Below are 15,117 nucleotides of genomic sequence, written 5' to 3' on the forward strand. Positions count from 1 at the left end.
AAGATTACCCAGACCTCTCTGCCTATCATATATGTGTATTTAATCAATTGGAACAATTAACTTGTCTTATTTTCTACAAGACTAATACAAATTTATGGATGAAGCCTTGTAATTTTCCGTTTAAGTAATTAAATTATACACATATTCTATTATACCGTAGATTGATAACCAAATGTGAAAACATGTAGGAATATGGAAAGATAGAGACAACAAGGAGTGCTTTCTTGAAAATATATCGAGTCCCCCCGCAACTGCTACTGCTACTGCTAACAGATAAGATAAAAGATTTTGCAAAGAGTAAAATTCTTCTTTCCTCTGAAAGATTAATGTAAGGTTCAATATTTCAAACTTTGTCAGAGTCAGCCAAGACTCCGTAATTCTATCTATCCTAATAATTGTCAAACTTTTCGGCAATACATATCTATCTATCTACCTATAAGCCTAACCACTACTCTTTTTTCTTTCCATCCTCATATTGGGAAACACGTCTCTTCACGAGAATGTTTAAAGTGTAACAAAAATGCTTCACGGTAAAAACTTACTGATTGGATTGATGTAAACACTCGAATTGATTTTTACCACTATATGCTTGCTTTTAATCCTTAGATAGATCATCTTATTCCTCGAGCTCTGCTTCTCCATTTTCTCCCTTCTCCTCATTCCTGATGGACTCGATCGATCAAGTAGCGAACATTACTTCCACTCTTAATGTCCTCCGCATTCATTGTTTTGCTGCCATCTATTTCACCATATCAGGGGCATTGCTTCAACACAACTCACTAGGATTTTATAGTCAAATGTGCCTGAAAAAAATGATGGGATGAGGGTTTGAGCAAAAAGACACACCAATCATTAACTAAAATACTTCTACCTAAGGTGAAAACTCCCAAGTCTTAGCATTTCCCTCAAATGAGGTAACATTACCACTTTGAAAAAATTGATAAAGAGACGAATTCATGAGCAATGCACTCCAATACCAGTCCAGAAACAGCAGGATGCAATGACACACCTACAACAAGAATTTCCCTAGCCTCTAGTTCGGTTATAGTATTGTTTGATCGGTGATATTGTGAATTGCTTCGAGCAGCACCGATTGTTGATGAGCAGCACCGATTGTTGAGCCATCTACCATTAACCAAAGACATTTACATAATAAATCACACATTTGAAGGCATGTAATAAAGCTGTCACCGCTTGAAGCACATAGAACCACCGGGTAACTAAGTCATCATACAGAAATTCTATATACTTTGTGCTGCAATTTGGAAGTCCAAAAGCTTGTTCCTGCAGATGATTCCATTTTCACTTGCTTTCCATCCAAAAACACCTCAAAAGCTGGTGTGTTTCATAAATAGTACCGCATTGGTTATTGCTCAAGTTGGATTTAGTAAAATGTCCACAAGCACTTACTTGCAAGTGCCTGATGACATGCCTGAGCAAAGACATTATTCCAGAACCTGTAACAATCATGTGACCAAGAATTCTCGCGACCTGCAATTAAGAAGACACAACAGATGTAAAGCACCCACAGCATCTTATGTATTACGAATATTCTCACAGATAAATTAGTTCTGTGTAACAAGGACACTATCTAATTGGTACAAAAAACTGAAAGTAGCACTAAAAATCAACTTCTGACCCAGTAGTACAATGATCCTAAAATGTTCTTTTTTTTAATCATAAGTAATTCTTTTCTTTCATTTTTCCTTTGATTTCAATAGAGGCTCACAGTTACAAAAAGGTCTTTATTTTCCCAAGCTTGTTTGCAGGACGAGTCTCAATAAACACGTTTTTCATTTTCAACTATCCAAATAGAACTATTGCAAAACCAAGATAGCAATTACCAACTCAAAGGCTTTAGCAAAATCGAGAAGTGACGCCCCACCACCGTTCCTCTCCCCAAAACCAAAGCCTCCATGAATATCATCAAAACCACTAAAAATTGTACCGATATGACCATTAAAATCTCCACCAATGAAAATCTTTTCGGTGCCCGGGATACCTCTCACCTCATCCAAATCCTCCCAAAAAAAGCTTTTTGACTTCCTCATCTAGGCCCACGAGGCGCATAAGCACTAACAACATTCACATTAAGCCTACCGACAACTAGTTTAATTATCATCATCCTATCACTGACCCTCTTAACCTCCACCATGCACTCCCTAAGATTCCCGTCAACTAGAATACCAACTCCATTCCTATTTCTTGGACCTCCTGAGTACCACAATTTAAACTCGTCCACATCCCGAGCTTCGGGTACCTACCCATCTGATACCACTTGTCACGGGCCTATTTTCAACGGCGCATGGGACAACCAAATCAGCTTGCACAGCTTGCCTAAGGCTCAGTCCTAACAACAAGAAAGCACACCAAGTGCAAGAACAAAAACGTCTACAAAGTCCACACAAACAGCCACAAGCTAGAGTAAATGAGAGAGATGCTTTTGGGAGGCAAGTGCCAATTTTCTGATTATATTTTCAAGATTAGCTACAACAATTGTGTCCAAAGGGACTTATATAGTTACAGAAAAAGCAAAGGTTGGACCCCCCAAGAAAACACTCAAATATGGCTATCTTTACAAGAAACAATACAACAACAACAACAACAACAACAACAACCCAGTGAAATCCCACATCGTAGGGTCTGGGGAGGGTAAAGTGTACGCAGACCTGACTCCTACCAATGTAGGATGGCTGTTTCCGAAAGACCCTCGGCTCAATAGAAGCATAGAACTTTACAAGAAACAATAAAATAATAAAAAGTTGTTTTTCTGTCAGGCCTGCTCACTTTCTCCCACACTGCAGGCTGCATGCTGGCACAGTGTTTGAGGCTGCCTGGACCCCCGAACTGCTGGAATCTAATGTAGCTCCGTGCGGGGCGGCACACGCTCCCCCACCTGAGTTGGCGACGACCCTGGCGCCACACAGTAGCAAGTACTCCTGGACCTTGTTGCGAAACTGCCACAAGTCCTCATATTTTTCCCAAGTTGCCTCCTCTGGCGAAGTCCCCTTCCAATGCACAAGGAACTGCGCACTTGAATTGTTCCACCCCTTGCCGCGCACCAATTGGTGATCAATGATGGCTTCGACCTGTTTGAAATCACGAAGTTACAATTGGTCAAATGAACACAAGCTATATTAATCTTTCTCCTCTTAAGACTCTGCACTAGCTCTATGAACTTCCATGTAACTGACCCTATGTTCCACAATCCTGCTCTCAACTTAAGAAAATCCGTCCCCCTCTTACCACTATTTCCCTCGCACCCCAATCGAGGATGTGACTCTAGTCCACCATCAGTCTCCAAAGCCACTAAATAGGATATGAACTACAAAGTGATAAACTAAGAACAAATAAATCGAGTGAATACAGTAAATCAAGAAGATACAAGCAACGAGATAATAGTAGACATGACAATAAAATGTAGAATAGAGACAATGCACAGTAACTAATAAGCAAATACAAGAAATCAAGAACAGTAACAATAAGTGGAGAAAGAGAAAAGAAAATCAAGAACAATAATGGTAAGAAAAAATCAAGAACAATAACTGTAAGCAAAAAAATCAAGAACAATAGGCTACCACAACTAACTCAAACTGATCTAGAAGTAATATTAGAAGATGAATTGGTGCACACGAAATCAGTTAAGGAAAAACAGAACCTGGAGCTGCAGACAGTGGCCGGAAAGATGCCGGCGTCAGCAGTGGCGGCGGTGTGAGATCTGGAAACCCTTCGCCGAGGAAAGATCGGAGAAAGATTCTGACCAGAAAACCGTGGATGTTGCCAGAATATGCTGGAAGCTGCCGAAAATTGGTAGATCTAGTTCAGATCTTGACAGATTTATTTCGCCGAGAAAAGAAAGGAGGAGACCAAAAACTTCGCCGGAAAAATTACAAAAAAAGAAGAATTTCGCCGGTAGATCTTCCGATTTGCAACAAGAAAATATGTAACCAAATATGTAAGAGGCCTAGAAGATACGTGACCGGAAAGATTGACCTGAAATTCCTAGTTATGTTTATACACACCTGGTTAATTATATTTGACGGAGTTTAATTTCTATACCCTGATTTAAAAATCCGTATTTATTCTACCTAATCGAGAATAGTCATTCAAACCATGGGTCACTTTAAATTTTATCTATGTGTCAGCAGCTTCCTTCCAAGGAATGCTAATTTTGATAGTCTAGAAAGTCTTTTCCAGAAATAAATTTGAATTTTACTATTTATAAAGCTTTATGTCTAGATGGTTGTTATGTCTCTATGGAAAGAGTCACTTTCGTACTTATTGTACATATATGCTACTGTTGTTGGTTGCTCTTTTAAATTAATTTTTTCCTTGGGTTCAGAGATCTGGATGAGATTTGTCAGTTTTCAACTGAGGCGAGATGGAGACAATGTAGGAAGGTTAAGGAGCCAAGTCTTATCTAAGGCCAAAAATTCATTTTGTTATATGATTGATTGTTAAAGCGGGAGAAACCCTGACTAACAGACACCATTCAACAGTTCCTAATGAAAAGCACCACCATAAGAGGTCAGTTTTCTTCATTTCTATCTATTCTTTTTTTCATAATAGTAATCACAGTTGGTTTAATGTCTAAAATTTTATGTGTTATTCTGGGTTTGAGATCTAATCATTGGTTTCATTGTTTTCTGTTTTAAGGCTTGAATCTAAAGAATTGTGCGAACAAGTCCTAGATATGGCACCATATAAAGGTTAGCTCTCTCTATTCATCTTTGTTTTCAGTTTAAGCATGTCCGCCTGAGTTCTAATCACTTTTCATGATTTTATAAGTCAAGGCCCTATGCTAAAGATTTAATTGAACAACTCTAAAGAAAAGCACCATAAAAAGTATTTCTTTTTAACCTCTTTTTCCCCATTTTGCTCCAGTTTTTGCATTCTGACAAAAAAAGAGTCACGAGAAACACAATATGTTTACATTTATGACAGATTACGGCTTCCACTTGTCAAAGATAGAAACGAACATAATAGCAACACACATCATTTAAAGAGCATTCTCATAGCTTCCCTTTAATATCTAAACTTTTTGAGTAATTTTTAAAGTCAATAATGGTGATCTAGTAAAACTAACAGCATCGTTAGAGCCTATAAATCAAGCTTCGTCAAAAATCTGCAAGCCTATTTTTCTATACATTGGTCTCCTATTTTTCTCATCTGTCATCTAACTCATGGCAGCTTTTAAGAACCTCACTTGACTTTTTCGCTCACTCCCCTTACATCCTTGCTAATAAAATAACGAGGATGAATCATTTGTCATGCTGTCTTTGATCTTTCCTTTCTTTTTGACGACCTCCTATGTATGTGCCCATCTGAGATCTAATCTTTGGTTTCATTTATTTTCTATTTTAAGGGTGTAATCGAAAGAATTGTGCTAACAAGTCCTACATCTAGCACCATATAAAGGTTAGCTCTCTTTATTGATCTTTGTTTTTAATTTAAGCATGTCCTCCATCCGAGTTTTAATCCCTTTTCAGGGTTCTCCAATTCAAGATCCCTTTTCAGGGTTCTCCAATTCAAGGCCCTAAGTTAAAGATTTCATTAAACAACATTAAGGAATAACGACATAAAAGGTCAGTAAGCTAAAAATTTGATTGAACTACTCCAATAAATAGTGCCATAAGAGGTCAATGTTTTATTCATTTATATCTATTCTTTTTCTGGAATTGTAATCACAATTCCTTCATATCAAAATCAGCATTCCTCGGAAGGAAGCTGCTGACACATATAGATAAAATTCAAAGTGACCCATGCTTTGAATGTCTATTGTCGACTAGGCAGAATAATATACGGATCTTTAAAAGATGTCAGGGTACAGAAATTAAACTCCGTCAAATATGATTAACTAGGTATGTATATACATAACTAGGAATTTCAGGTCAATCTTTCCGGTCACGTATCTTCTAGGCCTCTTACACATTTGGTTACATATTTTCTTGTTGCAAATCGGAAGATCTACCGGCGAAATTATTCTTCTTTTTTATTTTCCGGCGAAGTTTTTGGTCTCCTCCTTTCTTTTCTCGGCGAAATAGATCTGCCCAGATCTGAACTAGATTTACCAATATCCAGCAACGTCCAGGGTTTTCTGATCAGAATCTTTCTCCGATCCTTCACCAGCGAAGGGTTTCCAGATCTCATGCCGCCGCCACTGCTTATGCCAGCATCTTTCTGGCGATTGTCTGCAGCTCCAGGTTCTGTCTTTCCTTGACTGATTTCGTGTGCACCAGTTCATCTTCTAATATTACTTCTTGATCCGTTTGAATTAGGTGTGGTAGCCTATCGTTCTTGATTTTTTTTGCTTACAGCTATTGTTCTTGATTATTTTACTTACAGTTATTGTTCTTGATTTTTTCTTACCATTATTGTTCTAGATTTTTTCTTAGTTATCGTGCATTGTCTCTATTTTATATTTTATTGTTCTATCTAATATTATCTCGTTACTTGTATCTTCTTGATTTACTGTATTCTCTCGATTTATTTGTTCTCAGTCTATCACTTTGTAGTTCATATCCTATTTAGTGGCTTTGTGGATTGATTGTGGATAAGGGTCATGTCCTCGATTGGGGGCGGAGGCGAGGGGAAATAGTGGTAAAAGGAGGACGGGTTTTCTTAGGTTGAGAGTAGGATCGTGAAACATAGGGTCACTTACAGGGAAGTACATAGAGCTAATGAAGAGTCTTAAGAGGAGAAAGATTAATATAGCTTGTGTTCAGAAGACTAGATAGGTAGGTACCAAAGCTCAGGATATGGACAAGTTTAAATTGTAGTACTCAAAAGGCTCAAGGGATAGGAATGGAGTAGGTATTCTAGTTGACGGGGATTTTAGGGAGTGTGTGGTGGAGGTTAAGAGGGTCAGTAATAGGATGATGACAATTAAGCTAGTTATCAGTAGGCTTATTGTGAACGTTGTTAGTATTTATGAGCCTCATATGGGCCTGGATGATGAAGTCAAAAAGCTCTTTTGGGAGGATTTGGATGAGGTAATACTGGGCACCGAAAAGATTTTCATTGGTGGAGATTTCAATGGTCATATCAGTACAACTTCTAATGGTTTTGATGATGTCCATGGAGGCTTTGGTTTTGGGGAGAGGAACAGTGGTGGGTGAATTTTGCTAAAGCCTTTGAGTTGGTAATTCCTATCTTGGTTTTGCAATAGTTCTATTTGGATAGTTGAAAATGAATAACGTGTTTACTGAGACCCGTCCTGCAAACATGCTTGGGAAAATAAAGACTTGTTTGTAACTGTGAGCCTCTATTGAAATCAAAGGAAAAAGGAAAGAAAAGAATTACTTTTGATTAAAAAAAGAACATTTTAGGATCATTGTACTATCGGGTCAGAAGTTGATTTGTAGTGCTACTTTCAGTTTTTGGAACCAATTAGATAGTGTCCTTGCTACGCATAACTAATTTATCTGTGAGAGTATTTGTATTACATAAGATGTTGTGGGTGCGATCGGGATTAGTTATGACCAACTAGATAGTGTCCGTTCAGTTTTTCCTTAAATGGGCCTTACGCGATCGGGATTAGTTATGACCCCAGAGTGGGTACAGTATACAGGGTAGAAAACCTAAAAAAAGAAGAGAATATACGTACATCATAAATACCACGAAGGAGTGTGTATATATCGGTAAAAACATATTTACAGTAGTAGAATAATTAGCTACAGAAGAAGCAACAAAAGGATAAGAAAACACAAACCTCATCCACAGCGCAGGTTCATGGTCACATCTCACAAATAACATCTTGAACCCCTAATAGTACAAATACAGATGATGGCTCTAAATTCTGTCATCAGCTGAATTACTATGACCAACAAGAGAATTAAGTTAATAGAATCTTCAAAAGAAGTATTTCTTTTTAACATGTTTCCCCATTTTCCTCCAACACTTGTGTAACCTGCACACACCATCATAATGAAGACCATCTTGCCTAACCATAAAAGTGTGAGTCATGAACTTCAATTGAAAAAAGATGTTGCAACTTAAAAGTAAGTAGTCACAACCGCGGAATTAAGACTTCTGGTTACAAGTTCAATTGAACTCATAACTTTTGACACAGAAAATAGATATATATCTTGAAAGCTACTTAAATCTCAAGATTGTCAACAAACAAACCGGATAGCCTTGTTGGCAGCTGACTCACAATGGTTAATTGAAATTGGTGAACGATTGATCCTTATTTGATCACTTGTTGCCACTTGGATCTCTTCCCCCACTGCATATATATAAAATTGCAATTGGAGAAGGAAGCATGGAATTAAGTTCTTGTACAAATAATTAAATTTGAAAAAAAATCACATTAAATTAGAGGAACTATAATATTAAAAAAAATACAAGGTAAATTTACAATTGAATGCCATGGAATTTGACCTTGTGAAGAAAACCATTCTAGTGCTATCTAACATTAATACTCACAAAATAGAATTAACTTGTGTATGTACTATAGGGTAAAGAATTTTTACACTAACTCAATGTTTTTAATATGTTGTAGCAGATAATCTACTTTTTTTAGGTTATAGTTCTTATTTTTTATGAATGTCTATGGTAGATGATAATGAAAAACTCTCAAGTACAAAATAATTTTTTTTTGAACTTGGTAACTTTCTCAAGTACAAAATATTATCAATCAACGTATACGTACATGCCTCGAGTCTGAAGTAGTACCTTCAAAACTAACCAGAAATATTGGAAACTCATATATGAAGGGATAATTAACACGTACTTTCTTCTGTAGAGAACCATTCTCCATGATCCTCATCATCTTCATAACCACCTGAGAGCACCATAGATTGCTTGTCCTGCAATTCCGGCAACATGGGGCCAATGCACACCCCATTGCCTGCAATTCAAGTGACGTGCCCACAATTCTCCGACAAAAACACCTTGATTTCTGTCCGGATCATTCTCCGCCAATATTGGCCCCAAATGATCCGAAGGAATGGTCACAAATATCCTCCCCCTTGATGCATTATCCATTCCAGCTCTTTTATATAGCCCCTCCTTCCCTAATAAACGGGTATCAGAGTGATATTCTTGATTCACCAATATACAAGGGTGGATCCAAGAATTAAATTTTTTTATGGTAAAATATTGGAGTAGGTATCACAAACATCCTCCCGCTTGATACATTATCCATTCCAGGTCTTTTACATAGCTGCTGCTCCCCTAATAAACGGGTTATCAGGATGATCTTCTTGATTCACCTGTATACAGAGGTAGATCCAACAATTAATTTTATGTTAAAGATATTGGGCTCGGTTGAACTCATAGACAAGTGTGTGCTTACCTGAGAACATGCTGCTTGAGTCCTTCTAGGGGCATCACTTTTTCTCGACTCCTTCACCATTCTTATAGCAGCCACCAGTACCGAGTCTATTTGTGGTTAATTGATTAATGATTTGGTGACTAATTTGACTGCGCACTTGACACTTGTATCCTTGCCTTGTCCAATCCATTTTTGGAAGCACTTCAAACGTAAGTTATGGCCACAGGATGTACAGAAGAAAAAAAATAGCAATCAAGATATATAGAAGTTTCACAAGTATAGAAACCTGAAAAGATTATAGACATATGCAAATACTTCCCATGCATACATAGAACCAAGGGCGGAGCTGCAGAGGTATATACTTGTAAGTCAGTTTCATCAATCTTCCACTGACAATCGCTATAAAAGAGCCATGGTTTCAAAAAAAAAACATAGACTGCCAAATTATAGTGGAAAAATCCTTTTAAAAAGATTATTGAGAATGCTGTAAAATGTTACTAATTTACCGTTAAAATGTCTGAAGAGATCATTTTGGTCACATTGCTTGAAGGCCATATCTGCACTGTGTTGCCAGTATTGCTGGATAGGCCTATATACTAAGATATGTCGATGCAGAATTAATCTATAATATATAGTGTCCTCACACAATTAAGAGGATGATGAGGACCATAGAAACTGGAACTCTACGCAATATACATGTACTATGAGTCTTGAAGATAGTGTCTTCTGGTTTAGTTTAAATATTTCAGACTCGAGGCATGTTCTATATCAAGATATAAATAAGCAATTCATCAAATTCGAAAAGTAAATTCCCATATATCAAGATATAAATAAGTAATCATCAAATTTAACATGCTAAAAACAAATTCCCACAACCCCAGTTCTAGTACTTCCCAAAAGCAGCACCAATTAATAATCCGAAGCTAATGAATGTACCTGTATAAAATTGAGGTACATATTATCGGGGTTCCTCCTTTCTCTTTGCTTCTTCCTTCTTACATTGCAGTTATTATATATGCACCATAGAGAAAATCTACGCTGCAACAACAAAAAGTTGTGTAAAGTAGTCATTTGTTCAATTTACATGAATTGCAACTGAAGCTTTGCGAGCTAGCTACTAAAAAAGATCTCAATTAGTTACGAATTTTGTTGATAATTTGTCATTAAATAGCCCAGAACTAACTTTATTTTTTGATAATCCATCGCTAATATATTGTTAAATAAAATAAGCAACGGATTTTTATTGTTTTATGTATACAAAATAGACTGTTCCTTTGACTGGCTATGTCTTGCCATCATTACTCTTTTTCACCAGAGATTCTTGGTTTGAATGGAAACATAACGGGAGAGAAAGAATACTAAGCTAGGATAAAGTGAAAAGAGTAATAATTTTATTTTGTTGTTATAAATAAAAGACAACTTTTTGTTGATCAGAGAAGATAAAATTAGAAAAAAAAGTAACACTACTATGATTGAGGCTATTTCAATCTCCCCTTTCTCGTTTTTGAGAGCCTCTTAATTACTGATTCATTTATTTTTCTTATCTGTTTTTTGAGTATTAACCCTACAAGGAATGCATACGACTGAATTCACCAATAGGTGAGACAGCTGAAAATGAAGAATAAGATTCAATGGGGGTCTTAGAACATTGACACCAACAGAAGAATCTAGCAGAAATAATCATCCATGGTAGCACCCTCTCAATTCGGGTAAAGTTAAGTTATTTTAATGTGATAAAAAAATAGTATTCATTGTTTCAACACAACTCACTAATATCTTTATCGCCAGATGCAAATGAAACAATGATGGAATCAGGGTTTGAGCTAAAGGACGCCAAAGGTGATGAAAATTACACAAATCATCAACTAAAATGCTTCTAATTAAGTTGCAGTACAGCATGCACAGGAGAAATCGGAAAAAAATACATACGGAAACTTTTACTGGAAAAATATGGTGACTGGGGCAATGTCTTTCTGCTCAACATACTCCCTTGAAAGATCAGGAGAATCTTAGCAGAAGCACTGCTAGAAGAAAATCTAATTTGGAAGCTGCGCTCTACTCTGGATAAGTGCTTCTAAAGTTTCTTTGGTTCTATGAACCTTCGTTTGAAGATCTAATAATTCCATGACTCTGCATTTCTCTCAAATGAGCTACTATACCTCTTCGAAAAAATTGATAAAGAGACAAATTAATGAGCAATGCACTCCAATACCAGTCCAAAAACAGCAGGATGCAATGAGACACACCTGCAACACTTCCTCCCATGATGAATGCTCCATGAACCAAAGAATTACTCTAGCCTCTGATTCGATCATGGTTTGGTGAATTGCTTCTTGAAAAGCACTGATTGTTGATCCATCTACCATAAACCGCCAGATGTTACCGCCTCAAGCACATTTTTCACCGGATGACTGAGTCATCACATGGAAATTAAATGAACTTTTGTACTGTAATCTAAAGGTCCAAAAGTTAGCTCCTACAGATGATTTCCATTTGCACTTGCTTTCCATGGAAAAAAAAAAAATCAAAGGCTGCTCTATTTGAAGAGTGCTGTATTGGTTATTTCCTTAAGTAGGAGTTAGCAAAACTCCAATTTTATTTATTTTATTCCAAAGTGGACATATGTCCACAAACACTTACTTGCAAGTGACTGATGACAGGCCTGAGCGAAGGCCAAGTCATTATTCAGAACCTGTAACAACCACCTGACCAAGAATTCCTTTAGCCTGCAATTAAGAAGACACAACAGATGTTAAGCAACCAACGGCGTCACGTGTAATACGAATTTTCTCACAGATAAACATAGTTCTGCATAGCAAGGACACTAATAGGAGATATCTAATTGGTTCCAAAAACTGAAAGTAGCACAACTCCTAAACAATAAAGCAACTTCTGCAAGAGAAGTCTCAGTAAGCACATTATTCATTTTCAACTATCCAACTAGAACTATTGCAAAACCAAGATAGTATATGGATGCAGTTAGCTACATCAGTATTACCAAGACCAGTGCCAGGGGAAGCATGTACAAAAGAGTAGATTGCAAGGCTATGGAGTTGAAACAGTCTGAAGCCAATTGAATATCGAACTAGCTATTAAAACAACATACCCAGTAAAATCCAACAATCTAGGGTCTGGGAAGGGTGGAGTGTACACAAACCTTACTCCTAACTCGTGGAGTTATACATTCTTTAAATCTCTCAGGAAATAAAGTAACAAATCCTCGAGAAAGCTTCAAATGGGACTTTTCGGTATTGATGGATCATTCAGAGGTTTTGAATATTACCAGACCAGCTACCATGGCGCACACTGTCATTTATGTGACAGTTCAAAATAATTTCTGCTTATTAACTGGTGCAGACCTAAAACTAACAAATAAATATGCTCCTTCTCATGCAGTTTAAGGTTTTAGACTAGGCAACCACACAATTCAAAAAACAATTAAGCTTTTAAACGAGACAATTCACATATATCATAACAAACAGAATTTCTAGGTTCAAACCTCACCATCACAATCAAGAAAATACTTTCACATATTGGTCCAAGAAAAAGACACAACAGAGAACGTGTTGCAAATCTTAAAACTATGATATCAAAGTATTAAACTTTTACACAATACTGTACACATTCATAAGTTACACTTCCAAAAATTGCTAAAAATTGCTACAATTTTAAGAGAATTTATTTTCCACTCACTCTTTTTCTAAAAGAACCGGCGATAAGTGATAACGGGATAAAAAGTGAGAGATGTAGTTACAACAGAGATTGGGGCACAATAAGTAGTATAGATGAGCTTGATAATTTGATTATGACAGAGAAGGATGAGGACAACAAGAACACTTCTATGTATTCATTTCAGGCATTGAACATTTGCCATAAATTTCATTACACCACTTGCCTGTAAAACTGGATCACCACCCTAATGCAAATAAACGTATATGATAGTTTACCACCCACTAGCAAATATTTCCATGCATATGGAGATTTAGAAACACGTGCACTACATGTTGAAGAAGGAATTTGTCATATGGACAAATCTCTGCATTTCAAATCATCTTTTCTCTGTTTTCAGATTAAGAATGTCGATCTGAGTTCTAATCCCTGTTCAACATTTTCCAATTCAAGGCCCTAAGCTAAAGATTTAATTCAAAAACTCCAAGGAATAGCGCCATAAAAGGTAAGTGTGTTTTATATATAACTCTTCCTTTTTTGGAATAGTAATCACATTTCACTCACTGGCCACTGCTGTCTTTTTCTCTATTAAGCTATGTATGTAAGAACATTGTTGAAGGATATTTCGATTTTATGTGTGTTGCGTAAGGGGGTTTCGTGCTTTAACAATCAACCATATAAAAAATAAAATTCTTGCCTTACATAAGACTTGGGTCCATTACCTTCCAACATCCAACATTGCCTTCCATCTCGCCATAGTTTCAAACTGTCAGATCCCTAAATCCAAGCGTAAAATTAATTTAATAGAACAACAAAGATGAGCAGCATACATCTACAACAAGTACTAAAGTTACTATTCTTTCGGTACAAACATAATAACCATCTATACATAAAAAAAAAATTATAAACAATAAAATTTAACTTCGTTTCTGGAAAAGCTATCTAGGCTATTAAATCAGCACTCATTAGAAGGATGTTGTTCATAGATAGATAGATAGATAGATAAATGGTGAATTTATTAAATTAAGCATAATTTAGATCTGAGGGTTTTCATCGAAAAGAAAGAGAAGTATTCATTAACACTTTAGCAACGTAATCTCATCAAACTACAAGTTGTTAATTTAATAAAAATGAAAACACAAGGAGGAAGAGAACCTGGGCTATGACGCCGGTAAGATAATAACATCGTGACTCTTCGATCAATGAACACAAAATCAAGAAATTGAGCCAAATATTTGAATCAAGAAGGGCGGTGAAGTGTAGCAAAGAAACAATTTAAGCTTATTTGATTCGAGTAAAAAGCGCAGCTAATGAATGAATCGGCTTCAGGCTCCCAACACCAAATAGACAAACAATTTACTCGCTATTTCCGAGTTTGGAGGAACCGGCCCATCAGTTTTATAACTGAATCTACATCTTTTAGCGGCCCATGGACTTATAATTAAGTTTTTTATTTATATTTTATGTTATTTCAAAATATAAAAAGTATTTTTAAGTATTTATATTTTATGCTAAAAAATTGTAAAATAAGGTAAAATTCAAAATTTATGTATTTTCAGCTTATGATTTTTAGATTTTAGCTTATAAGCTATTATTAAAAAATAATTTAAATATTTTTTAAATACAATATTACCCTTAATCAAACAAATAATTAAATTATATAGATGTCTCTTTTCTAGGTCGTCATTTAGGTTTCATTTATATTATTAAAATTTTGTTATTATAACTTTTGAAAAAATACTTTTTTTTTAATACGATAAACTCGTATCTAATAATTACTCATATATTACATAATTTTATAGGTCAAATATTAAATTATCATATAATATTTGAATAATTTATAAAATATTAGACCTTTTCTCATAAAAATTTTAGTGCATTCAAAAGAATTTTTAAACCCTAATCTAAAAAGTCCACAAATTATAAGAAAAAACAAAAAAAGGACATTTACTTAATAATTATTTTAGAAAAAAATATTCGACTAAAATTTCTCTTCCATCAATAGGGACTCCCAAGCCATCGATCACACGCCCTAGCATAGCCTTTCCCGCAGGAAAGCGAAGTGACTATCATCGGATAGTCACGAGCGCTTAGAGGTATGAAATTAAGCGAATCTTTTTTTGAAATGCCAGTAACAATGTGATATTCCATAGATAAGTAAGAAACTGAAG

At 35.9% G+C, this 15,117-nt stretch overlaps 2 protein-coding genes across 12 annotated transcripts; both read right to left on the reverse strand.

The window, feature by feature from the left end:
- Positions 1-201: 201 nt before the first annotated feature.
- Positions 202-8,899, reverse strand: LOC129895787 (E3 ubiquitin-protein ligase ORTHRUS 3-like). 8 transcript variants are annotated; one of them, XR_008767848.1, is made up of 4 exons: positions 2,788-7,705; positions 1,411-1,491; positions 1,010-1,284; positions 202-803 (listed from the first exon to the last, which is right to left on the reverse strand). XR_008767848.1 is itself a non-coding variant. In XM_055971555.1 (3 exons), the coding sequence occupies exons 1-3, from the start codon at positions 8,826-8,828 to the stop codon at positions 745-747; spliced, it is 225 nt and encodes a 74-aa protein (XP_055827530.1). In that variant the 5' UTR covers positions 8,829-8,899; the 3' UTR covers positions 202-744. The 8 variants fall into 8 exon arrangements, 1 of the variants encoding a protein (XP_055827530.1); XR_008767850.1 differs by lacking the exon at positions 2,788-7,705 and adding an exon at positions 7,712-7,728 and having other exon boundaries at positions 1,010-1,491; XR_008767847.1 differs by lacking the exon at positions 1,010-1,284.
- A 120-nt stretch (positions 8,900-9,019) lies between these two features.
- Positions 9,020-14,302, reverse strand: LOC129895786 (uncharacterized). 4 transcript variants are annotated; one of them, XM_055971551.1, is made up of 8 exons: positions 14,102-14,302; positions 13,669-13,723; positions 11,918-12,003; positions 11,524-11,636; positions 10,214-10,315; positions 9,784-9,873; positions 9,299-9,676; positions 9,020-9,215 (listed from the first exon to the last, which is right to left on the reverse strand). In XM_055971551.1, the coding sequence occupies exons 2-7, from the start codon at positions 13,701-13,703 to the stop codon at positions 9,656-9,658; spliced, it is 447 nt and encodes a 148-aa protein (XP_055827526.1). In that variant the 5' UTR covers positions 13,704-13,723; positions 14,102-14,302; the 3' UTR covers positions 9,020-9,215; positions 9,299-9,655. The 4 variants fall into 4 exon arrangements, with proteins under 4 accessions (XP_055827526.1, XP_055827528.1, XP_055827527.1 ...); XM_055971553.1 differs by lacking the exon at positions 9,784-9,873 and having other exon boundaries at positions 9,337-9,478; XM_055971552.1 differs by lacking the exon at positions 9,784-9,873 and having other exon boundaries at positions 9,299-9,478.
- Positions 14,303-15,117: the final 815 nt, after the last annotated feature.

This window comes from Solanum dulcamara, chromosome 7, assembly GCF_947179165.1.
Source record: "Solanum dulcamara chromosome 7, daSolDulc1.2, whole genome shotgun sequence".
Taxonomy (NCBI): domain Eukaryota; kingdom Viridiplantae; phylum Streptophyta; class Magnoliopsida; order Solanales; family Solanaceae; genus Solanum; species Solanum dulcamara.